This window comes from Propithecus coquereli, unplaced genomic scaffold (genome assembly GCF_000956105.1).
Source record: "Propithecus coquereli isolate 6110/MARCELLA unplaced genomic scaffold, Pcoq_1.0 Scaffold676, whole genome shotgun sequence".
NCBI lineage: Eukaryota > Metazoa > Chordata > Mammalia > Primates > Indriidae > Propithecus > Propithecus coquereli.
In genome coordinates this window covers 87,050-110,909 of record NW_012152796.1, presented here as the reverse complement: position 1 = coordinate 110,909, position 23,860 = coordinate 87,050, and the positions used below count along the sequence as shown (strand labels likewise).

The following is a 23,860-nucleotide window of genomic DNA, read 5'->3' as shown; positions in this document are numbered from 1 at the left end:
GTCCCCACTCCCTGGGTGACCTGTGGCCAGCTCTCTAGCCCATCAGCTCCTTCCTGCAGCAGGGCTGCTAGGAGAGTTCCGGAATTGTGTGTGTACCTTCTGTGTGTACCAAGTCCATGTGGGGCCAGCACTGCGGAGGCAGCAACAGAATCATCAGTTCCTTCCTGGGTACTCCGGCGAAACAGTTCCTCGCCCTCCACTGCCTCTCTCCCTGCTGACTCCAAACGAGCTCAAGTCGCTCCTGAGCTGGGAAAGGCCTCCCCCCTCTCCCAGGCCTGCTGCCTCTGCACTTGCCCACTCAGCCCCCTGCCATGGGATCTGCCCCCTCGGCCGGGAGCCTGCACTCCCCAAGGGTGCTAATGGCCTCCCCTGCCTGGCACGAGGACATTCATTTCCCAGTCCCCACGGCCTCCACCCACACAGCCTTGCACCCCAGCTTTGGAACACTGTGATCCCTGCAGCTCTGTGATGTGGGTACACAGGTTGCCTTGGTCTTGGATCCTTGGAGCAGCAGCCCCAGGCCATTCCAGCTGGGTAGTTCTGGACAGGTCACTTGTCCTCTCTGAGCCTCAGTTCCCTCATCTGAAACACTGTTGCTTTCGGTAAAATCTCTCCTAAATGTGTTCTGATGATTTAATGACATTTAAGTGATTTATGTGTCTAGCATCCAGAGTGAGGCGGCCTTCAGAGAAGGTGCCTAATGCTTGCTTTGACTTCCGTCAGGCCAGCTCCTTGCACCCAGGATCCAGCCCCTGCTCTCTGCTCCTCTCCCTCCTCTCTCCTTCCCCACTCCCAGCCACCATCCCTGGTAGACACTTCCCAGCTCACTCTCCCCTCCCACATCCTGGCCTCTCAGCTAACCTTGGCCGTCCTCTTGGCCCACCCCAGCCAAGCCTCTTAAAAGAGCTGTCTGCGCTCTCTCCTTCCACATCCTCACCACCTTCCCCCTCGTTCCTCCTTAACCCTGGCAGCTGCCCCAGCTCACCGCTAAACTGATCTGGCAAATGTCACCTTGTTGGAAAATGCCAAGGGGACTCCTTCGCCTTATCTGCCTGGTTGACACACTGGCAGCATCTTGAACCGCTCTAGCCCTGCCCTGGCCCGCCTGCCCCAGAGCTCCCGGAGGAGGCCGTCATCCTCATCTCTGCCCAGTGCGGTGATGCTGGTGCTCCCGCTCTCGTCTCTTCCCTGCGCTGAGGCCCTGCTGTCGTCATGCTGGATTTGATTCATATTTATTATTTTTTAATAGGATTTAAAAAATCGAATATAGTTGCCAATATTAAAAAACCAGATCTCACGTAAAAATCTGGGCCTCTAGATGCTGTCGATAAACCAGCAGATGTGGCCACAGTTAGGCATTGTCAGGGGCAGCCCTTGGCGCAGGCTGAGGGGTGGCTGCCCCCAGATGGGCTTCCCACAGCCGCTGTCATCCCCCTGTGTTCTTGCTCGCTTGTATCCATGGAAACCGAGCACGGACTGAGAGGGCTTCATGGTTCAAGACAAGTGGGAGAGAGTACATTTCCTTGTGGAAGTGAAAGATACTCTATGTTTAACATGCCAAGGATGTCCAGGTCGAAAGAAAACCGCATCCCACCTGCTTTACTGCTGACGTTACCTGCGTGGGCCCCACTGCCCGGCTCTCCCTGGGCATTAATTACGAGCCTCGATGTTGACAGCCCCGAACCTGTCCCAAGTTCATTCCCAAATTGAATCTGAGGTGAATCCAGACTTGAATCTTGAGCTGCTTCCTGATTTTGTCTCCTAAATGTCCCACAGGCACCTCATTCAGTCATTCAACACACATTTATACGGGACCCACTGCACGGCAGCACCAGTTCTAGGCTCTGCAAGGCATCCTGAAAATGACACACCGAGCTCTGCGTGCATTCTCCAGGGGGCCGAGAGAGACCACAACAGAGAAGCCCTTCTCCCCTCTTATAGGGGATTGGCCAAAGGACCTGTTGGAGGTCTCAGGCCAGGGACCCCCACAGGACAGGTGGCCATGGCACACTGAACTGCCCTAGCCTAGTCTGGGCCCTTTCTTCAGTTCCTCTCCAGTCCAGGCCTGGGACAGGAGACATGACAGTCTCTCCAGGGTAGTGGAGGGCATCAGTGGAAAGCAGGAAGACCCGAGCAAGACGAAGCCACCCCCAACGCCTCCAGTCCTGAGGACCAAGCAGAGCGAGCCTCTCGGGCGCCTGCTGGGGAATGGTGCTCAGGACGCTGCACCCAGCTTCAGGCCTGGCTTCTAGTTTGGCTTGTGGCTCAGTGACTGCGTGATCTCGCTCAGGCCTCCTAACTTTTCTGAGCCTCACCTGGAAAACGAGGCTCTCGCAGGGGTGCTGGGAGTGCCACGGGAGGTGACGTGAGCAGGTCTAGTATAGACTAGATGCCTCACAAAGCTGCCATCCCTCTTCTCCCCACTCCTTATCCCTGGGCCCCCACACTGGGCTCCCTGGGACCTGTCACTGGGTCCCATCTCTGCCATATCAGCGTCAGTTCCTCCCTTCCTTGATCCCGCCCCCACCACTGCCCCAGCCCCTTCTCCCTGTCTCCGTCCTCAGCTGCTCTGGGGCCTCTCCCTACAACACAAATCTGAACTGGTCCCTTCACTCTTCTAACTCTTCGGTGCCCTGCCCTGCCTTGCCCTCAGGAGACAGTCCAGGCTCCTTGCTGGCACTTGTGGCCTCCCAGAACCTGCGGACTGCCCTCTCCAGCCCTGCCTTCTTCCGTTCCAGTTCTCGAGTGGTGGATGGTGGGTGGTGGACAGCCCCTCCGGCCGCCACGCTCCCTCCCTGCAGATCCATCCCAAACTTCTCTAACCTCCAGGTCAGGCCAGCCCAGGGGCTCCCTGCAGGTCTGTGGGCACCAGGCCCAGCACACAGGGTCCTGCCTGTACCTCCTCCTGCCGACCATGCACCCTCCATGTACCTATCATGAGGACCACCAAGATGGCCCACCCTGCTATATGCCTCAGATTCCACATTGCTGGTGCACGGGGGCAGGGCACACAGGACACAGCTGGATACAGGTTTATTGTGGCACTGGAGGTGAACAGGGGCAGTGTGGCCAGCACCGGCGTGCGATGGTAGTGAAGGAAGTGGGGGGAGGTGAGGAGAGTGGGGCAGGGCCCAGGGAGCCCCGGGCTCGGGCTGGGAGTCGGGGTTGGGGCGACCATTGTCAGCTCTACCCAGAAATGCTAGGTGATGACTCCAGACTCCTCGGGCCAGGAGAGCCATGGCAGCGGTGGGCGGCAGGGCTCACACGTGGGAGAAGGCATGGCTCTTGCACAGAGGCTTGTCCTTCTTGGAGTAGAAGGTCTTTCCTTCCAGGTTGATCTGACATATCTGGGAACAGTGAAGGTCCAGTCACATGGGGTTGGGGGCGGCAGAAGAGACCCCTTCCGGACCTGTCATGTATTCCAGAGGTGGGGGAGGGGCTCTCACCGAGCAAACAAAGCACGTGTCATGCCAGCTGAAGCCCAACGCCTCCAGGAAGCGGTCCCCGGCATCAATCTTGAAGTCACAGCCGCGGCATTTCGTGCCAAACATCTTCTCATAGTCTGGGGATGGAGGCAGAGAGGAAGGGGGCCTGGATTTGCACCTGCCCCACGGCCTGTTCCTCCTTGCCCTGGCTTGGCCACCCTGTACCTCGCTCGCAGTAGGGCGCCCCTTCCTCCATGTAGAAGGCCCTGTTCCGGATGGGAGTCTTGCAGGCGGCGCAGGTGAAGCAGCGCACGTGCCAGGTCATCTTCAGGGCATGCATGATCTCCTAGGAGGGGGCAGTCACTCAGAGGCTCAGCCCCCTCCCCTGGAACACTGGACACAGGCAGACTGGCCTCGGGCCCTCTTCCTTCTCATGGTTAATAATACCCAACTCCCACACTTCTGTCTCCAACCCTGAGGTCTCCACTGGACGTCCATGGGCGTCTCGGATTTGCCATTGTCCAAAACTCAGCTCCAGATCTCACCCCGACCTGCTCCTCCCCCAGCCGCCCCACTCACGGATGGCAGCTCCGCCCTCTCCCTTGCTCCAGCCACACCCCGCTTCGGCGCCCAGTCCACATCAGGTGCGCTGGTCAATCCTGCTGGGCCCACCTCCAGGACACATCCGGATTCGGACTGCTGCTCATGGCCTCCCTGCGGCACGCTGTGCACACAGCCAGCTCTGGCCTGGGCGACCGCGCTGCCCTGCCCTGTGCGCTCCAACCCTGGCCCCACGGGGCCTCTTCAACCCAAGCCAGGCTGCATCGCATCCCCGCTCAAAACCCCACAGTGCTTCTCCGAGTGGAAGGCTGGTGTGAGGATGGCCGGCGTGGCCTCAACCCCCACAACTGTTGCTGCTGCTCTCCCTCGCACTCATGTGGATCCTGCCCGCAACTGAAATGCCAGGTGCACCCTCTTGAGGCTTTACCCTGGCTGTGCCCTCGGCCTGGATCACTCTACCCCAGGTATCGCAGCCTCACCGTTCGCCTCCTTCAAGTTTCTGCTCAGAGGCTATCTTCTCCAGGAAGCCCACTCTGACCACACCGCTCCTCACTCTGCGCTTGCCTCTGCGACACCTGTCCTCCCAAGGTGCCACCAGATAATCTACTCACTGTGCCTGTTCCTTCCTGTCTCTCCCCCCTTCTTCCTGCTAAAATGTAAAGTCCAGGACGGCATGAAGCACCCACTGTTTTATTAACTGATCTACCCCAACAGTGCCTGGCCCTTGGTGGCCAGTTAACCTGGCTCACTGCGGGCAGGAGGCAGTAGAGGCTCCCAGGGCTGAGTCGGCCATCCCCAGGAGCCCTGGGCCAGCAAGGGCCAGCAAGGGCCAGCAAGGGCCAGCAAGGGCCAGCAAGGGCCAGCAGCATTCAGATCTGGGCAGGCTTGGAGCAGTGTGGGCCTGGGGTGGGGGTGGTCAGAGAGTGTGCTCCACACCTTGCTTCTTAGCTGAGTGACTTGGCCAGTAGCTTTACCTTCTCCTCAGACTTGGTTCCGTCCCTTGTGAACTGGGAACCTAATCCCAGCCTTGCAGGGCTATTGTGAGAATGGCCCCATGCTTGAAGCCGGGGGTCCCACATCCAGTGCCTGCAGGGGCCAAGGAGAGCCCCCTGTCATGGGGGAGCACCTGTTCTGCCTCTAAGGGCGGTGCTGCCAGGTTCACTCAGGAATGCCTGCCTAGAAGGCTCAGGTTGAAATTGAGGTCAGGTACTAAAATGAAATCTGATTTTTATGTTGGCCATTGATTTAAAAACTAAACAGTGTGGCCCAGGCAAGACAAAAGTATGGGTGACAAGTAGCTCTTGGATGGCCCATTTCTGCCCTCTGCGACATCTGCGTCATCTCGTGTGGACCTTGCAATCACACTGGCCAGCAGTTAGTGCCAGGCCCACTTTAGTGAGTCCCAGAGAGAGCGACTTGCCCAAGTTCACACAGCCAATACACGGCAGAAATGGGTTTGGTGCTCATGTCTGGCTGGCTCCGAAGCTGCCTGTTTCCCATGGTCTGGTATTGCCTTTTTTAAAGGAGCAAAGTGTTGACCCTAGAGGGAGTGCAAGAATCTGGGCTTTTTTTTTTTTTTTTTTTGAGACAGAGTCTCTCTTTGTTGCCCGGGCTAGAGTGAGTGCCGTGGCGTCAGCCTAGCTCACAGCAACCTCAAACTCCTGGGCTCAAGTGATCCTCCTGCCTCAGCCTCCCGAGTGACTGGGACTACAGGTGTGCGCTATTAGCCATGCCCGGCTAATATTTTCTATATATTTTTAGTTGTCCAGCTCATTCCTTTCTATTTTTAGTAGAGACGGGGGTCTCACTCTTGCTCAGGCTGGTCTCGAACTCCTGACCTTGAGTGATCCTCCAACCTTGGCCTCTCAGAGTGCTAAGATTACAGGCGTGAGCCACCGCGCCTGGCCATGAATCTGGGCTTTGAGCTGGTGGGAGACGGGTTCTGGCAGGGCTGCCGGGTTGGGGGCCGAGCTGGGGCGCAGGGTTCTGCTGGTGTTCAGAAGCTGTGGCCCAGTTACCAAGTTCTCTTTTACCCGCTAAAGTTGCCTTAGTCCATCTGCCTGCCGGCCCTGCCTCACGGTGCGGCTCCACGGCCCCAGCTCCGTGTGAGCTCCGCTCCACCCACCCCAGAGGAAGCTTTCTGCGGCACAGCTGGCCTCACAGCCCTGCTCACCTCTTGCCTCATCTCACACTGTTCCCAGGCGTCACCTCGTGACACGCGCTATGCGCTCTCCCTCCGATCCCTCCTGCTTGTGTTTAACTTCCACTTAGCGGCCACTGCCAGCCACTTATTCAGGTGTTTACTGAGCACCTCCTCTAAGCGGGCAGGTGCTGACACAGAGAGCCCTGCTCCCAACCCGCAGGGGCCACACCTGGGGAGGCGAGGCCGCACGCACGGAAGGGCACAGCGTGGGGGACCTGGCCCGGTGGGGGGCAGGTGTTAGGGAAGGTGTTCCTGAGGAAGTGATATTTGAGGGGGGGAAGGAAGGAAGGAATGGAGGGAGGAAAGAAGGAAGCAGCGTGCTGCAGAGTGTCCCTGGCAGGGAGGACGGCCTGCGCTAAGGCCCATGGTGCCGGGAAGGGACTCATGCGGCGGGAGCACAGGTGAGGGCGCTGGTGGTGGGGGACGGGACTCGAGAGCACAGGACTCCCCAGACCATCCCGACGGGGCCACGTCCCTCTGATGTGTCCCCCTACCCAAACTTCCCTCCAACTTGTCACAACATTCCCATCCCGTCTTGCTGTCCCTGTGCTCCAGCCTGAGCACTGGGCGCGGCAGGCACGGGGCCAGTGGCGGGGAGCGTCTCCAGGGAACTGCCCTGCCACAGCACTGTCAGGCTCAAGGTTAGATTCCTGCCTCCCGGGGGGTGAGGCGGGGGCTCCCTAGGGTCTGTCAGGATCTGGAGTCCCTGCACGCGGGAAGCCAGGCCCCCACAATGTACTCACTACATACACCTCGGGCCTTTCCTCTCGTCCCATCTCACTTCCCCAGGTATGAACTCCATGGGTTGAAAACAGGGCTGTTTGTACCAAGTCCTGGGCCCCAGAGTGGTCATGTGACCACAGTTCCAGCCAACGAGATGAAGATGGACGTATGGGCCTGGCTGGGGCAGCAGGGCCTGCCACCCAAGGCTTACTCCCGCCAGAAGCTAGCCAGGCCCTCTGGGTCTCACCTTCTCATCTGTGGCAGGGGCGATCCCTCCTGGCCCGGGGTGGGGTGGGACGAGCCAGCAGGTAGAGTGAAAGCAGAGCAGTCAGACAACAGTAGGGCCTTGATCTAAGGAAGCAAACCCAGACGATGTCCCTTCTCCTCTTCATGCCTACTGATGGAACCCCCATTTTTTGCTGGGCACATGGTTGCCCAAAATAAAGACCATATTTCCCAGCTTCCCTTGTAGCTCAGTGTGGTCACGACTGGGTTCTGACCAACGGGATGGAAGCAGACAGCTGGGCGGCAGCATCCTCTGAAGATGGATGCCAAGGGGCTCTGGCCCCTTTTTTCCCCTCCCACCTCCTGCTGGCTGGGACATGGATGTTTTGGCTGAGGCCCAAGAGCCACCTTGGATTATGCACGGCAAGCAGGAGGAGACGACAGCCGAGCAACAAGATACAGGAGCCTACCATACCAGTCCCAGACTGTCCATGCCTGGGCTTTTTTAGGTAAGAAATAAGCAGCCATTATTTTGAGTTTCCCACCACTTCAGTCAAGGTAGCCCTCACTGATATGGACATCACCATCATAGAGCTCTCTGGCCACATCTGGAAGCCCTGCCTCTAGATCCAGAAATAAGGAGGGTGAGGTAGGCAGAGCTGGAGGTGGCCATCAGGAGGGCCTGGGGCTGCTCCTGGCTCAGGACCCCTGCTCTGTGCAGCCTCGGGCAGCTTCTGCCCCTCCCCGGGCCTTGGCTCCCATGTATGTACAATAGGAACCCTACTCCGCTTATCAACCCTGACTGTTCTGCCCCTTCCCCCTAGGGTAAAGAACAATGGCTGGCTCTGCCCTCAGCCTGTGACACTCTCTGAGTCCCCTTCCCCAGTGTGAGCTCCTGGGGGCAGGGCTCACATCTGTCTTGTTCATGTGTGCCCGGTATGGGGCACACCTCCTGGCATGCTGTCCACATCTAATAAATAGAATAAGTAGGTGGAAACAGCCCATTACTTTAGCTCTCTTTTAGAGACAGGGTCTCACTCTGTCGCCTATGCTGGAGTGCAGTGGCCTGACCATAGCTCACTGTAGCCGCAAACTCCTGGGCTGAAGTGATCCTCCCGCCTTAGCCTCTTGAGTAGCTGGGATTACAGGTACGTGCCACTGCACCTGGCTGTTTTTTTTTAGTTTTTGTAGAGACAGGGTATTGCTATATTGCCCAGGCTGCTCTTGAACTCCTGGCCTCAAAGGATCCTCTCATCCCTCCCAAAGTGCTGGGGATTATAGGTGTGAGTCATCATACGCAGCCTACTTTTAGCTCTTAACATGCACTGACCCAAGCAAGTCCCAAGCCCAGTCCTGAGTGGCAGCAGGTTTTCCCACAGGAAACCTGGTCAGACTACACTTTGTGTTTACCCTCCGTGGGAAGAAGAGGATTTTGAGTTACAAATTTTTGAGTCTGAATTTCTGGCTTTGCCACTCAATAGTCTCGTACACTTAAAGCCCAGCAAGTTATCTTCCGGAGCCTCAGTTTCTCAAGCATTAGGTGTGGCGAACGCTGAGGATTAGCCTCTCAGAAGCCTTTCTCAACCCTCTTCTTCTTTGCCTTTCCCTGTCACTGAGGCTGGACGGCTAAGTACTGCATCTCCCCGCTGCCCTCGCAGCCTGGGGCAGTCATATGACAGTTCCAGCCAAAGCGATAAAGATGGAAGCCCATTCCCGGCTTTTCTTCCAGAGTGCAGAGGTAAAACCCATTAAAAGAACGCCATTGCCTCTTCCCTCTCTCCTGCCTGCCTGGAGTGAGAACAGCAGCCTGGGACTTGAGCGGCCATCTGGTAACCATTATATGATAAGGTTGGGAACAAAGGTCTACATGCTCGGGATTCCGGAGCAACAAGGTAGGAAAAGCCTAGGCCCCCAAAGGCATGCTGGACTGCTTGCTCTAGCCCTGGAATTCTTGTGACTGAAATAAGGAACCCTCTCGGTTTAAGTCTCTGTAGTGGGGTTTTCTGTTGTTGCAGCTGAATGCAATCCCAACTGATACAGCAGCCACCTCTCGCTTGTTTAGCGCTTCCCTTCCTACAGCAGTGTCACCCTGCTTTCATTACAGCAAACCGCTCATTCCCTCACTCTTGGTCTGGGGTTCAGGCAGCTGCCCCCAGCTCCAGGGCTGGGTGCCACCGAGGCCTGCTAATCGGACTCACGGGCTTGGTTCGGGGATAGTCATGTGACCCAAGCCAGGCCCATGAGCATCGGCACAGGGACTTTTGGTGCATCACCTGGGACAGAGAGTGATCTTTCAGCCTGTGGCACTACAGTGACTTGTAACCCTGGAGATACTGCAGCACCATCTTTGCTGCCTTCTAGGGCAAAGCGTGCTGGGGAAGGAGCCAACGCAGATGAGAGCAGAAGCGACAGAGTCCTGATGACCTCAGTGCCTGGATTCAGCTGGGCCTGAAATTAGCACCTTGGGCTTTACAGTCATTTGAGCCAATACCTTTCTTTTTTTCATTGAGCCCTTCTAAGTAGGACTTCGGTCATTTGTTAAGAGGATCCTATCTAATATAAAGTGAGACCAATATAGCAGCCTGTTTATCAGGCTGTTAAGGATCTGAAGGGCTTATGCAGGGCAGGCCCCAGGCCCGGCTCGACACTCCCAAGCCGACAGGCAGGGGACTCGCCTCCCCCGCCCGCCAGCCCCACTCACGCCAGTGATCTTCTTCTTGCACTTGGCACAGCTGGGTGCATAGCGCGCGTCATAGCATGGGGGGCAGAAGACGGTGCCCTTCTCCTCGAAGAAGCCGCCCTCTTCCACAACCTTTCCGCACTGGCTGCACACGAACTCCTCTGGGTGGTATGCGTGGCCCAGCGCCACCAGGTAGCGCCCCCTGAGAGGGAGGTGAGGGCCGTCAGAGGGAACACATACAAATGAGGCTGGGCTTTTGGCCAGAGCCCAAGTGGGTCTATTGACCACCTATTGGGAAGCCTCGGGTGGGGAAGTTCATTCTCCCCACTCTCCAAGACAAGCTTGGGAAGGGACAGTGAGAGTGATGAAGCTTGAAGAGAGCCAGCTCTGTCACACTGTACGGCCTGAAGACAGGACAGGCAGTTTTAGAGCAGGGAGGACTGAGTGGGGGGACAACTTGAGCCTAAGGAGACAACCCTGAGGAACTGGCACCTGGGGGGGCAGGAGGCCTGGAGTGCCAAGGACACCTGGGCAGACCCTGGTGCCCACCTTGTCTATCCTGCCTTCCTGTTCCACCCAGCCTGGGGAGGGCCCCGCATGTCCCCGATCAACAGGGGTGTCTGAAGGAGGGCATCCTCTGCAGAGCTTCTGCTAAAAACTGGTAAGAGTCGAGCGCAGACCAGGGCCAAGGCTGAAAACTAGGAAGCCTCTAGAATTTGGCACAGTGATTCCAGAGGCCTGTGTGACCCTACTGGGCCCCAGGGAGCAGTGCATAGAAGGAGGGCCCTTTGGTCTGTCTGCTGTAAGAGCAAAGAGAGACCGAGAGCAAGACAGAGAGGCAGAGGGGCTGGGAGGCAGGCCCTTCTTTGTGCAGAGCAGGGAGTCCGTGCGTGTAGCTTCGTTGTGTGGGGGCCCTTCTGCCATTTCGCAAGGGCAGATGGATGCTGCCACTGGTTAATGTAGTTTGGGATTAAGAATCTGGGGACCCAGGCCAGGTCCCTATCCCCTCCACTCCATCTGGGAACCGAAACGTTATTGTCCCCCAGTGGCAGCTGAGGCAAGACAAGTGGGCACACAGTCCAGGACCAGACTGCAGGCCAGGCAAGGCGAGGGTAGGAAAGGAAGGGGCTACCCACCGGATGACCTTGTGACACTGGTGGCACACAGGAGTCTTGCCGTTGCTGCTGCCGCCCCCTCCTGTGCCCCCTCCAGCAGCCGCCTGCACGATGGAGGTGCGATTCTGCAGAGGCGTGGGCGTGGCCGGCTGGCTGTGCCGGGTCAGCACTGTGCTTGTTTTGTCTGGTGCGTAGCGCTCAGCGAATGCAGGGTCCACGGCCCAGGGCGGGCGGCTGGTGGGGCTAGTGGTGGTAGGACCTGCCAGGGCCAAGGAAAGTGGCTCCAGAGGGGTAACCAGGGGCCCCAAAGGACAGAGGGTGGAGCCCAGGGCAGCTCTGAGGAGCACACCACCCCCCTACCCCTTTGAGGAACCCACCACCCCCATACCTTTCCCTAAGCCCAAGCCCACCCTCTCTCACCAGGCCAGGGTTCCTGGGGTGTAGCTGAGGCTGGGGCTGGGGCTTCCGTCCTGGGCACCTGGCTGCAAGATCTGCCATTCAAGGCCCTGCATGGCTGAGGCTCCTGACGTGGCCCCTCCCCCCAACCTGGGTCCAGCTGGCCCCACGGGAGATGCCTGGGTGCAGGAGAGCTGCTGGGCTGGACTGCAGGTCCCCCTGGGGTAGGAGGGGAGGACAGCTTCTCCTAGCCACGCACAGCTAACTGGACTGCTGTCTGGAGCCGGGAGGTAGAGCAGGGTTCCCACTTCCGGGGCAGATCTTGGGGCTCCCTCATGCCAGAGAGCTGGCTCTGATGGCAGGGCAGGGCCCCCTTTGCCAGGCATACCCTCCCACTGAGACCCAGAATGGCAGGTCCCACACTGAGTCTGAACCATCAAACACCCCCACACCCAAAATGTAAACCAGGCCCACCAAGATAGATGACAGAGGCAGAGCAGGCAGGACTGAGAATGTTTATTTCCATGCCTGAGGCAGCACAGACCTGGCAGACAGCAGGACCACAGGGCAGAGAGGGAAGCCAGCGGCAGACAAAGCCAGGCCCCAGCCAGGTGGGCTGCCAGGGCCAGGCCAGCAGGAGGCTTAGGCCAGGGGCATGAGAGGGGTGGTGAGGTAGGCAGAAGCTGGAGGCACCAAGGGGGGTTCCCAGGGCAGGAGGAACAGAAAGAGGGAGGCAAAGAGGGCAGCTGGCCGGAGAGGGCCCGGCTACGACTGCACGTTGAGCACGTGGGCAGAGCGCTGGTGGTGCCAGTCCCGAAGGCGTGTGTAGCATGGGCTCTGCAGCTCCAGGACATACTTTTCCCTGAGGGGCAGAGAGAGGGAGGAGGAAGTGGAAAGAAGGAGAGATGGAAGGGAGGCAGGGAGGAAGGCAGGAAGGAAGGAAAGAAGGGAGGAAGGGAGAAAGGGAGGAAGGGAGGGAGGGGAATGGAGAATGCTGGCTGGGAAGCCCCAGGAGCAGACACCGGGGTGGTGGCTACGATGGAAGACACGAAGATGGGAGAGAGGGGCTGGTGCCTGTCCTTTTACCTTGATTTCTTCAGGTGTTCCTCATCCGGGTCTTGCACTGAGAGGACAGAGGCGGGCATTGGCCAAGAGAAACAGAGGGTGAGCGTTTAGGTCTGGCTGGGGCTAGGAAAGTCCGCCCTGCCCTGGGCCAGCACTTACTGAACTCGGTGCCCGTGAGGTGGGCAAGGATGCGGAAGGAGCGGGACTGGCCCGTACCAGGCCGCGGCCGCCAGTCCTCCGTGTTCTCCATCAGCCGCTGCTTGCTGGCATCTGGGGCCAGTGGCCGGAGAGGCTGTCTGTGGGGAGGGTGTGGCTCAGAACCTGTGGCCAGGCTGGGCAGTGGGGCAGCCCCTCCCAGGACCTGGTGCAGGTGGGCTACGGTGAAGGGAGGGAGTGGGGAAGGGCAAGGCCAGGGCCCACTGAGTGGCTGGGCGGGGGACAGGAGGGCAGTCAGAGTGGAGAGGAGGCAGCCAGGGTGGGGAGGGGCCGCCGCCCACAGTGCAAAAAGGAAGGAAGAGAGGGACAGGCAGAAGGGGCTCACTGACTTGTCAGGGGTCTGCACCTGTGAAGGAAATAAGACAGATGGACAGATAAAAGGACAAAGGGATAGACACAGGGTAGGAAGAAAGATGGGGAGGGGTCAGAGCAGCCGGGGGTAAGGCAGCACTGACTGTGCCGGGCTCAGCTGGCCTGGCACCACACCCCAACCCTGGGCCACCGCCTGGCGCTGCCTCGTTGGAGGGCGGTGCCGGGCAGGAGCCACATCCTTGGGAGAGGCCCTGGGCCTGCGGCCCCCACCCCGGCCACCAGGGGTCGCGGCCGCACGGTTCCGCCAGGCAGGGCGCAGCGCAGAGCAGCAGCGGACAGCGGGTGTGGGGCCGCGGCTGGGCGGCGGGGCCACGTACCCATTCTGCTGCGGGGCGCTGTCAGCGGGCAGGGGCGCCCCGAAGGGCCGGGCCGTCTTGTTGAGGGAGGCGCTGGGTGCAAAGGTGTACCGCGGGGGGTCCGCGGCGGGGGCCAGGGCCTGGGCAGAGACAGAGCGGGGCAGGGCGGGCAGGGGTGGGGGTCTGGGTGGCAGTGGGGCGACCCGCCCCGACACATCTGGCTGGAGGTGAGTGGGGAGAGGGCCACTCAGGTTTCCAGGGGCCCATTTGGGAGTGATGGTCTCAGCCCAGCAGGGCCCGGGGAGGACTGAGTGCGGGTGGGCACACAGCGCAGGCAGGCGGGCGGGAGGCGGGCGGACAGACAGGCAGACATGCGTGGTACCGGGACCGTGCGGCAACCCCCGGCTCAATTCCGTTGTTCCCTGGACCCTCCCCAGCTCCAGCCCTGGCCTCTCCCCTTTACTCCCAGCCAGGGATGGGGGCACCGAGGCTGTGCCAGGGAGGGCAAGTCAGCCCCGGCGACCAAGCCCACCCTGCCCACCGCCCAGATGTCCCAGGCTGCCGCGTACCTTCTGCGGTTTGCTCTGAGCCGGCTGGGCCCTAGGGGAGAAGTGAAAGCGTGATGGCAGGCCAGGCCCAAAGGGGTCCCCACCGGCAGGCGGCGCCCACACACCTGCTGAGACCCAGGCTGAGGCGCTCCCCACAGGCACGGATCTTGTTCTGGGCTTCGATGTGCGTGAGGCCCCCCGCGTTCTCGCCATCGATGCTCAGCACCCAGTCGCCCACAGCCACGCCAGCCTGCGCAGCCTTGCCTCCCGGAGTGAGCTGCAGGGAGGTGAAGGCAGGCCCAGACTCAGCACACCAAACTGAGGCCAAATCTAAGCTGCCCCACTTCCAGAACCCACAGACCTGTTCTTTCAATGTATTTCTAGGCAGCTGTCAATACTAAAACGACCTAGATGGTGGCGCTAACCTGAGCTTCGCAATGACCCCGATCACACTGCTTATTGATTTACTCGCCTCCACAATCCTCCCCCATGGTCCAGAAAGTGTTAGGACATCAACAAACAGCCATCCCCGGGCTAAAACCCAAGCCTTCCAGCTAGGACCACAGCCTTTTGAGGCTCCCGCTGGCCTCTTGCTTAGGCCAGTCCACCTTCCAAATGTGTCCACTCGTCTGCGCACATAGCAGCGTCCTCCTGACACTGCTGGCGGCTCACTCACCTCTCATGCTCCACCACCCTGTCCTGGGGCCACCTGCAGGGACCTGCCAGGACCCTTTGTGAGCCGGGAATAGGCCCTGTCATCTCCAGGTTCCCTGTGAATAGTGCCTGACTGGGGCCTATGGTGGCAGCTGGGGCCTCATAGGCTGTAAATGGGTGTCACTTCCGGGCCCTTAATTGCTCCATCACTCCCCTGGCTCCAGTCCTTCAGGCCCTGATTTGGGAACTCCCAGTTCCTACAGCACATGAGGGGAAATAAGTAGGCTGGGAGGAATGGTCACCACCAGCATCAGCTGAGACCATCAAGGATGACTTCCGGGAAGCAGCGGGCCTTGGCAAAGGAGAATGCGGTGTGCTGCCTACCGGGTGAGAACGTCTGCTCATGACAGCTTCGAATGTCAGGGGTAGAAACCAGGACTTGGCCTTGAGGGTAGAGGGACAGCTTGCAGTTTTAAGGCCTGGGATGGGGTATTTCCCAGGACCCTGATAGAGGTGACCCCAACAAACCCCACTGGGCCCAGCCCTGTCAACACAGGCAGGGGTGGCTATCTATGGGTCTGAGCCCACGGGGCCACCCAGCCATCTGGCAAGGGACCCGGAATGCATTGAGCAGGCTTCTGCGGGGCAGTGAAAGAAAACAAATTTACACTTCACCGGTGGGGGACTGGGGGCTGCTGGTGGCCCCAGGAGGCTCCTCAGGTGGGCCAGTGCACAGGCTGAGCAGAGGCAGGGAGAGGGGAGGTAAGAGGTGACAGAGAGATGTCAGAGGGCACAGCACTGGGACAAGAAGGGAAAGCTGGCTTTGACGACTGTTTCATGCTTGCATGGGAGGTTAGGAGAGTAAGAGAGCTGGGTGGCCCCTCTTCGTTCACTAAATAATAATAGTAAGAATAGCAGCTTATGTTAATATTTAGTGAGCACCCAGTACTGCCACATATTGCCACTGAATCCTCCAAACAACCCTGTGGAGTAGTCTGGGATTATACCCATTTTACACTTGGGAAAACACACAGAGAAGTTAAGCAACTTACCTCAAGTTACCCAGCTAGTAAGAGGCAGGGCCAGGATTTGACTCTGACCCTGAAGCTCCAGCACTCTAGGCACCTCTGCTGAGCATGAGGACCCAATTGAGGAGTCAGCCCAACTGGAAAGACTCCCTGATCCCCTGGTTGAGTTTGGGGCCTGGATCCCCTATCTCACCTTTTAGTTCAATCCAGCCCCTTCTAATGGGCACGGGGAAGCGACGCCCTTGAGGGGAAGTGACTTACTCAAGGCCATGGTGAGTCAGTAGAAGGGAAACCTGGTCCAGCCACTCCCTACCCACAAGCACTGGCTCCTGGGAGGTGGGCTGAGGCTGAGGTGGGGGTCTTGGGGTGGGCAGGAGCAGCTGGCTCTTGGAAGAAGGGGTGGGAGTGGGGACCACTTCCTTCCTTGGAGCAGGGAGGGCTAGGGGAGTGGGCACAGCATGGAGAGTGAAGCAGAAGAGCGGGGGAGGGGGCTGGAGAGAGAAGCAGGGAGCAGGCAAGCCAGGGGCAGGGCGAGGCCAGAGGGCCCAAGGAGGGGAAAAGCCAGGGGGCTGGACACTGCATGGGGTGGGGGTGAGTCAGCCTGAGTAGCCCAACCCCCCAGTCCCAGACGTTACCTCATCTCCAGCCCAGGCCCACAGCCAGTCCCGTCCCTCCCTTTTCTCTCCCTGCTCCATTCCGCCATTCCGGGGTCAGGGGAGGGGGCCGGGGCCAGCCTAACTCAGAAAAGACCACCCCACCCAGCCGCCCACCCACCTGGGCCTAGGTCCAACTCCAGGGCTGGGCCCAGCTGGTGGCCCCACCCACATGCTGGGGCTGCTGACAAGGGAGCCTGGGCCCAGAGTGCCCCCAAGAGGCCACATCTGAAAGTCATTCCCATCAATGAAGAAATGCCGGCGAGCCACCCACACTAGCCAGCACCTTACCAGGGCAGGGGATGTAGGGTAGGTTTTCAGGGTTGACAAGGCTTGAGGATTGCGTAGGGGGATGTGGGTGTGGTAGGGGACCACTGCCCTTAGCTATCCTGCTGGCAGGGCAGGCTCCAGGAGAACCCCATGGGAGGATCCCTGGGAAGAGCAGTGCCTGCCTGCCCTGGCCACCAAGCCCAGTCCCACAGAAAAACTGTCTTGAGGCCCTCTTAGGCTGGGCAGTGCCTGGACAACCCTCCAGCCCACTCCGGGCTGGGCTTGCTCTGGCTTTCTGCCACCGCTGCCTGCCCACCGGCGCCTGGGTGGGTCTCTGGGCAGCCGGATATAGGGGCAGGAAGTCCCCGCCCCCCGCTGACCCCCAGGCCAGTCAGAGATACCAGCCAAAGGGCTGGCCTCACTCACTCTGGGCAGGCGGTTTGCTCTGTGTCCCGCAACTGGCCCCTACAGCTGGAGCTGCAGCTGAGGGGCCCACATACGGGGTGCAGGAGTCCAGGCCCAGGCCAGCCCTTTTAGGCTCCACAGACTCTAGCCACTGTTGGCTATCCCAGCATGGGGCTGCATTCTTGGGCTTATAAGGCAATCCCCCTGCTATAGGGAGGAGCCAGCCCCCAGCTCCGCCCCACCAGGGCAGGCTATCAGGAGTTGAAGTCAGGGCCCTAGAACTGAGCCCTCTCCCACACTTCTGCTTGGGGTCAAAGGCCACTGCATCCTGAATGTGGGTGGGGATGCAGGTCCCCACATAGGCTGGGGAGAGACCTCCTGTTCCTACCCACAAAAAGTGCAGGCCATCCTGAGCCTCAACTTAAATCCCACTGAATGAGCCCCTCCGCCTCTCCAAGTTCCCTCACCTAGAGAAACAAGATGAAGACTGCTATTCCCTGGGTGGCAGTGAAGGTGAAGCGAGATCCCATCTCAGAGTGCCCTGCCTGGAGCCTGGCTCCAACCATTGCTCTCTCAAGCTCAGACACTTCCTGGAGACCTCAGGTTCCCATCATGCAGAATGGGCCTCCCCCCCGCCCCCGCCCCGGCCCCGGCCCTCAGCAGTGGCCACGGGAGCTTGGTGGAATAGCAGCAGAACAGTGCAGTGCTGGGGATGCTCGGGGGCTCCTCTCTCAGTACCCACCTAGGTGGAAGTCCTTGTAGCAGGTACCCACCACATCTCTGGCCTGTCGGCCCCTGGCTCACTCCTGCTCAGACTCCTCCCGTCACCCACTGGACATGGCAGCACCCAAAGGTCTGTGGGGAAGCCCCTCCCCCAACCTAGGCTCACCCGAGAGATGGAGAGGGGCACATTGAAGTCCTTGCCCCCTTGCAGCCGAAAGCCCCAAGGTGCTGGCCCCTCCAGCACTACCTTGAAGGAATCCATGGTGCTGGCTCCTGAGAGGAGAGAAGGGAAGGTGAGTGTCTGGCATGCTGGGCAGGCAGGGCCAGCGCAGGACATTAGCCCTGGACATGTGCCAAGCAGGCACTGGCAGATGGGAGCACACCCAAGGCACAGGTAGGCAGGTATCTCCTCAGGCTGGGCTGGGCTGTTGGCTGGAGGACCTTACTTTGTAAAGACAGGACCGGGTTCCCTCCCCCAGGGACTGGGGCAGTGAGGGGTGCCCGCATCCAGGGTTGGGGAGGTCTTCATCCAGCGGTGGGCCGCGGGGCTAATTTGGCACGGCCTCCCCCCATGCCAGCCTGGAGCTTTGGGCGGCAGGGTGAGTCAGGGGCCGGCTCTCCTCTCCCCCGCCCCCAGGTCCCGGCAGGCAGGCCGCGGCTGGAGCCTGCTCGGACTATATAAGGCGTGTAAGCTGACACTGTGCGGAGAGCCAGCGGAGGGAGCACTCGGGGGCTCGGGACGCGAGGGGGAAGGGAAGGGAGGGGAGGGGAGGAGAGGGGAGGGAAGCGGCTGGAGCGGGTCCTAGCCATTCTCGGACCAGTCTAGGCTGCTGGGAGCCAGAGCGGGACCCCTGGGTGCTGAAGGAGGAGGGGGCAGGAGCGGGTTGAAGCCCCTGCGGAAATCGGTGGGGGCCAGGACCCCAAAGCGTGACCAGGAGGGGGAATCCATCCTGGAGCCCAGTGGGGGTGGTGCCTCCCACACAGGACCGCTCCCACACCGACGTGACTCAGTTTCCCCTAGTCCTCAGCCCGAGCCCCATGCCTTGGCCGGTCCCGGCCGCAGGAAGCGGCGCAAGCGCCAATCTTCCCCGCCGCCACGGGCTTCGCGGCAGGAAGGCGGGGGCGGAGGCAGGGCCCGGGCCCGCGGGAGGAAGCACAGCGCTGGCCACGAACCCCAGTGCCCTTTGTGGTCCTCAGCGGGCCCCGGGCCCCCGCCTGGCCCAGCCCAAGACGCCCCGCATGGTCGCCAGTACCTGCTCGGCCCCGCCGGGGCGCTGCTCGGCGGCGGGCTCCAGGGAGCCGCGCGGGGACTGGCGGCCCGAGTTGTGACCCCGCCCCGCGGCCGCCATCCGCTTTGAACCCACGGAAGGGGGCGGGGCCACAAGGCACGCCCCGCGTGGCCACGCCCACGAGGCTCTCTCCGCGGGTGGGACGCCCGGCCCAATTCCTCCGCCCGGGTCGCAAGCGGCGGCTCGCGGGGCGGCCGGGGCGGGGCCTGCGCTGGGGACGCCCCGCCGGAGACACCGCCCCGCCCGGTCCCGTGCGCCTCCCACTGGCGAGCGAGGGGACGCGGCCTTCGAAACCCCCCGGCCTGGCGCTAGTCCTCTCTGAACCTTCGTTTCCTCCTTGGAAAAACGGGACAATAATTCCGCCTCTGAGGGCCGCCCGGAGGGCCGGTGTTGTAGGCACAGCCACTGGCGGCTCCAGAACTTCTAAATCGAGGGAATTTGAGCGGGGACAAGTCGAATGGGGAAAGTTGAGGGGAGACAGGGGAGCTTTAAACTAGATTTGCAGCCGCGCACAGCGGCTCCCGCTTGTAATCTCAGCTACTTGCGAGGCAGAGGCGGAGGATCTCGAGCCCAGGAGTTCAAGACCAGCCTGGGCAACATTGGGAGACACCCCCTCCCCGCCCTCGCCCTGCAAAAGCTACATTTGCAGAACACGCTACCGCTACCGAAGCCAGAAAAGAAATGGCAGGAGGAGAGGGAGCTGGAGGGGGCCCTTAGCTGTGCCGTGAGCCTGACCTGTGGGCCCTGCCCGCACTTCCATCTAACTCCAGGCAGAGTCAGCAGCCCGCAGCTCTGCGAGCCCCCCCTCACCACCCACCACACAGTGTCAGAGATGGGCTGTTCCACCCCACTCCAGAGTAGGCTGCATTTCCAGTGTGGGTGTCCTCAGAGTCCTCACGTTGCCCCCAGCATTCAGCCCAGGCAGCTACCCCAGGCGGTGAGGAAAATGGAGCACAGGAGAGTGTTGGGGTGAAGAACAGTCATCCACCCTCCACTTGGTTGCTGGTCCTGTCCTCTGCTTCTAGGACATGGTGCTGTCCTCCCCCTGCTGGAAGAGTTCTGTTAAAGGCCCCTTCTGTTCCCATCGCCCTCTCCAGCTGCTGCCCTTTCATTCTACACCCCTTGAGAGCAAAATTCCCGAGGAGTTGTCTGTCTATCCCTCTGTCTCCACTTGGTCTTCTCTGGTTTTCCTCACTTGTCCCCACCAGTCCTCTGAGATCTCTCTTCTCAAAGTTTCCAGTGACTTCCAGGTCATCAAATTAATGGGGTTCTCAGCTTTCATCCTACCGGTCCAGGATGATCACTCCCTCTGCCTGGAAACATCCTCTTCCCCTGGCTCATGGCTTCCTCCTGCCTCACTGGCCTCTCCTTCACACCCCCTCTGGCAGCTCCTCATCTGCCTCCTGCCTTGGCCATCTGATTTCTCATCTGTCTACACTCCCTCCCTAAGACCCCATGCTGTCCTGTGGCTTCACTGACACCTTATGCCTGGGACTCCCAAGTTACATGGGACCTCTCCCCAAGAATTCCAGCCTCCAATATACAATAGCCTGTCTAGATGTCTACTAGATATCTCAAACCCATCATGCCCCAGTTCAAATGTGTGATTTTCCCACCTCCCTAACTTCTTCCTCACCTCAGCAAATGCCATCACCCTCATCCAACTGGCTTAGCAGAAACTATGAAGTTATCCTTCCTTCCTCTTCTCCCTGTCATCCCCCAGAGTCTGCAGATTCTGCCTTCAAGATGTTTCATACCTAATCACCGCTGCCACCGTTGTCCCAGCCACTGTCATCTGGTGCCCGGGCCCCTGTACCAGTCTCCTCACCGTGCTCCCTGCTTTCACCCTCGCCCTCTCCACATCTTCTACACACAGCAGCCAAAGTGGCATTTTTAAAGCAGAAATTGAGCACCACATCACCCTCAGCTTTAGCATTCCAGTGGGCTCGCATTACACTGAAATAAAACTAAAGTCCCTAGACCTACACAATGTAAATAAACTGGGTCCAACTGCCCCCACTTGCTCGCCCCACTCCAGCCACTGGCCTCGCCACTCCTCCAATGTGCCGAGCATATTCCTGCCTTGAGATGCTTGGGGCGGCGGCTCTGCTCCCTTTGTTCAGGTCTCTGCTCAGATGTGGCCTCCTCCAAGGGCTTTCCCGCATGTGTTCTCCGGGGCAGCAGTCCCCTGGCAGCTCACCCGCATCACACGCTAGGCCCGAGCCCTGCTTTATGGTTCCCCATAGCCCTTTCCACTATCTGACATTATAGTAGCATTTCTTCATTGTCCTTTGTCCCCATTAGTATGTCAGTCCCATGAGAGCAGGGGCTTGTGTGTCATTGTCCGCTAACATTTCCCAGTACCTGAACATAGTGGATGTGAATGAACAAATGAAGGAAGGATTGAAAAAGGGAAACGGCAAATGAGCAAAGAAAGAAGCGGCAGCCTGGCAGTCCTCCAGCAGAGAGAAGGAGCCCAGTTTCCTGTTCCTTGGGTCAGTGCAAGCTCCGGCCCGGACCCAGCCAGGAGCCTCCCAGCACAGGCATCCCTGGACAGGAACAGGAAGGACACAGTGCCCCCTGGTGGCCAGGACTCATGCAGCTTCCATGGTCTGGTTGGAACCACACAGAAATCGCTGGGAAACAGAGCAGCTTAGATCTGCGATGAAGGAAAGGACGTCGTGCCAGATACCCAGAGTCCTGGGTTGCAGTTCTGGCCATGACCCTGACTCTCTGGATAATCTTCAGTGTGTCCTGGAATTTGCTGAGCTGGCAAGGGCTGGGTGTGGGCTTGCCACCATGGGGAGGAGGGGTCCCTGCTGCAGCAGCCAGCCTCTTGCTCTGAGACATTGCACATCAGGAAATGCCTGCATGAGTGAGGCATGCCTGCCCATGGCGCTAACATCCTTCCAGGCTTTGCCTTCTGTGGCCACACACACCCTGGAGGAGCACTGCGGGGAGCCCTCCTTTGCCCAACCTCCCTTCGCCCATGGAATTTGGAGGTGCCTTTCAGACATCCAGATGTCTAGTGTGCAGTTGGATTCCTAACGGTGGAGCCCAGAGGAGAATTCTGCACTGAAGCTACACCTTTGGGAGTCAGTATTCAGATGGTCTATGAAATCTAGAGACTGTCTTACTTAGGGCAGTGGTCGTCAACCTTGCATGCATACTACAATTGTCTGGAAATTGAAAAAACAAACACTGATGCCCAGGCCCCAACTATCTAGACTGAGGAGATCAGACCCATGGGCATGGGCATTTTTTAAAGTCTTCCAGGTGATTCCTTGTGTAGCCAGGGTTGAGTCACACTGTATCTGAGACTAGAACCCCAGGAGAAACTCCCACAGAGGGACAGGAAGAGACCGGGAAGGAGAGATCCGTGAGGTAGGAGGAAAATCAAGCAAAGGCAGTGTCTCACGAAGGGGTGTCAGCTGCTGCTGAGAAGTTGCGGGAGCCCAGGTTGCTTTTGTTTGGGGGAACAAGGAGGTTGGTGACTCAGGTATGAGGCATGTAATGTTGTTGTGGGGACAAAGGGGAGACCGGAGTGAGTGGAGAATAGGAGGCAAGGAAAGTGGAAATGAGAGTAATTGACAACTCTTTTGAGGAGTTTCGCTGTGAGGAGGAACAGAGAAATGGGGAGGTGGCTGAAGGGAAGTGTGAGGTCAGGGGAAGGTCTATTTCTTTCTTTTCCTACAGGTGTGTGCCACCACTCTTGGCTCTCATTTTTAAAAATGTTTTTTGTAGAGTCAGGGTCTCACTATGTTGCCCAGGCTGGTCTTGAACTCCTGGGCTCAAGAGATCCCCATGCCTCAGCCTCCCAAAGTGCTGGGATTACAGGTGTGAGCCACTGCATCCTGGGAAGGTTTCTTTTAAGATGTGAAATTATAGAGCAGGTTTGTGTGTGGCTGGAAATGATGACGATGATGGTGATGGTGATGGTGATGATAGAATGAATGAATGGGTCCAGGAGAGAAGGGGAGAGAGGAGACAGCTCAGTTTGCCAAGCTCTGAGGAGGTCAGAGGAACCAGGATCAGAGCACATGCTGGAGACAGACACTTCTTCCAGTGTAGGGCAGAGGCTAGTACACCTGTAGATGTGGTAGTGGGTAGTGGGAGGCTGAAGGTATTCACTTCTGTGGAATGCTATTTCCCCAATGTGTCTGCAAAGTGACAGTGGGTGGGGACAGAGAGGAGAAGGTTTGAAGGTCTTGGGGAGGAGAAAAGCTGCCACTTCAGGGCACAGGGTCTTTGGGCAGCAGGAAGAGCCTGCCTATTTGAGCTTTGCGATCACAGTATCAATGAGGATGCAATCACCTGCTTATATGAATTTTTCTGGCTCTGGGAAGCCGCCAGGGGACAGACACAGAGGAGAGTTGGGTTTACCCGAGGCTGGGGGCTTTGCCAGACAAATAAGATGACAGGAGAGACAAGAGCTCCATGGGTGGAGCACAGAATCTAAGTGGGACAAGCATGGACAGGGCCCCGAGGACAGTCAGAAAAGGGTCACTGCAGGTCGATGTGGCTGGACAGAAGAGGTATTGGTTGTGCCAGAGGGAATGGGCTAGAAGGAGAGGAGGTGGCCAGAGGAGGATGCTTGAACGTAAGATGGCAAAAACGCACATCACTGTTGTGAAGACAAGGCTCAGGGTGTGCCAGCTGAGCAGAGTGGAGGTCAAGGACCCAAGAGGCCAGATCCCTGGAGGCATGACGCTGTGTGCATGGCTGCCCTACGCAGGTGACAGCAGCGGCCAGGGAGAGGACGGGAAGCAGGCACAGAAATTTGCCTCTCCCCCTCGGGAATGTTGGCTCCCTGAGGACAGGAGCGAGGCTGTCCTGAACACAGCTGTGTCCCCAGCGCCTGGCATGGAGTAGGCACGCAGCGAAACCCTCCTGAAGGAAAATGCCCAATTGCCATTTCATCTCTATCCTTGCAGTTGATGAAACTGCACCCGAGTTTCCCGGAGGTGTCTGCAAATTGTTTGAGTCTCAGCAGGGAACAAGTATTTCGCGTGC

The 23,860-nt window shown here is 59.1% G+C and overlaps 1 protein-coding gene across 7 annotated transcripts; it reads right to left on the bottom strand.

Annotated features, from left to right (window-relative positions):
• Positions 1 to 3,016: 3,016 nt before the first annotated feature.
• On the bottom strand, positions 3,017 to 18,889 carry PDLIM7 (PDZ and LIM domain 7 (enigma)). 7 transcript variants are annotated; one of them, XM_012660730.1, is made up of 13 exons: positions 18,812 to 18,883; positions 17,725 to 17,831; positions 13,951 to 14,102; positions 13,847 to 13,877; positions 13,299 to 13,417; positions 12,553 to 12,689; positions 12,415 to 12,451; positions 11,353 to 11,423; positions 10,954 to 11,191; positions 9,839 to 10,019; positions 3,651 to 3,771; positions 3,447 to 3,562; positions 3,017 to 3,347 (listed from the first exon to the last, which is right to left on the bottom strand). In XM_012660730.1, the coding sequence occupies exons 2-13, from the start codon at positions 17,818 to 17,820 to the stop codon at positions 3,261 to 3,263; spliced, it is 1,386 nt and encodes a 461-aa protein (XP_012516184.1). In that variant the 5' UTR covers positions 17,821 to 17,831; positions 18,812 to 18,883; the 3' UTR covers positions 3,017 to 3,260. The 7 variants fall into 7 exon arrangements, with proteins under 7 accessions (XP_012516184.1, XP_012516187.1, XP_012516188.1 ...); XM_012660733.1 differs by having other exon boundaries at positions 11,353 to 11,414; XM_012660734.1 differs by lacking the exon at positions 13,299 to 13,417 and adding an exon at positions 12,939 to 12,955.
• Positions 18,890 to 23,860: the final 4,971 nt, after the last annotated feature.

Excerpts from the sequence above, each read along its gene's own strand:
- PDLIM7 (XM_012660730.1), bottom strand. The coding sequence starts at position 17,820 with ATGGATTCCTTCAAGGTAGTGCTGGAGGGGCCAGCACCTTGGGGCTTT. Across the intron at positions 11,424-12,414 it reads GAACACCTGAAGAAATCAAG|ATCTTGCAGCCAGGTGCCCA; the intron begins GTAAAAGGACAG and ends CTTGAATGGCAG. Across the intron at positions 11,192-11,352 it reads ACCCCAGGAACCCTGGCCTG|GTCCTACCACCACTAGCCCC; the intron begins GTGAGAGAGGGT and ends TGGCCCTGGCAG.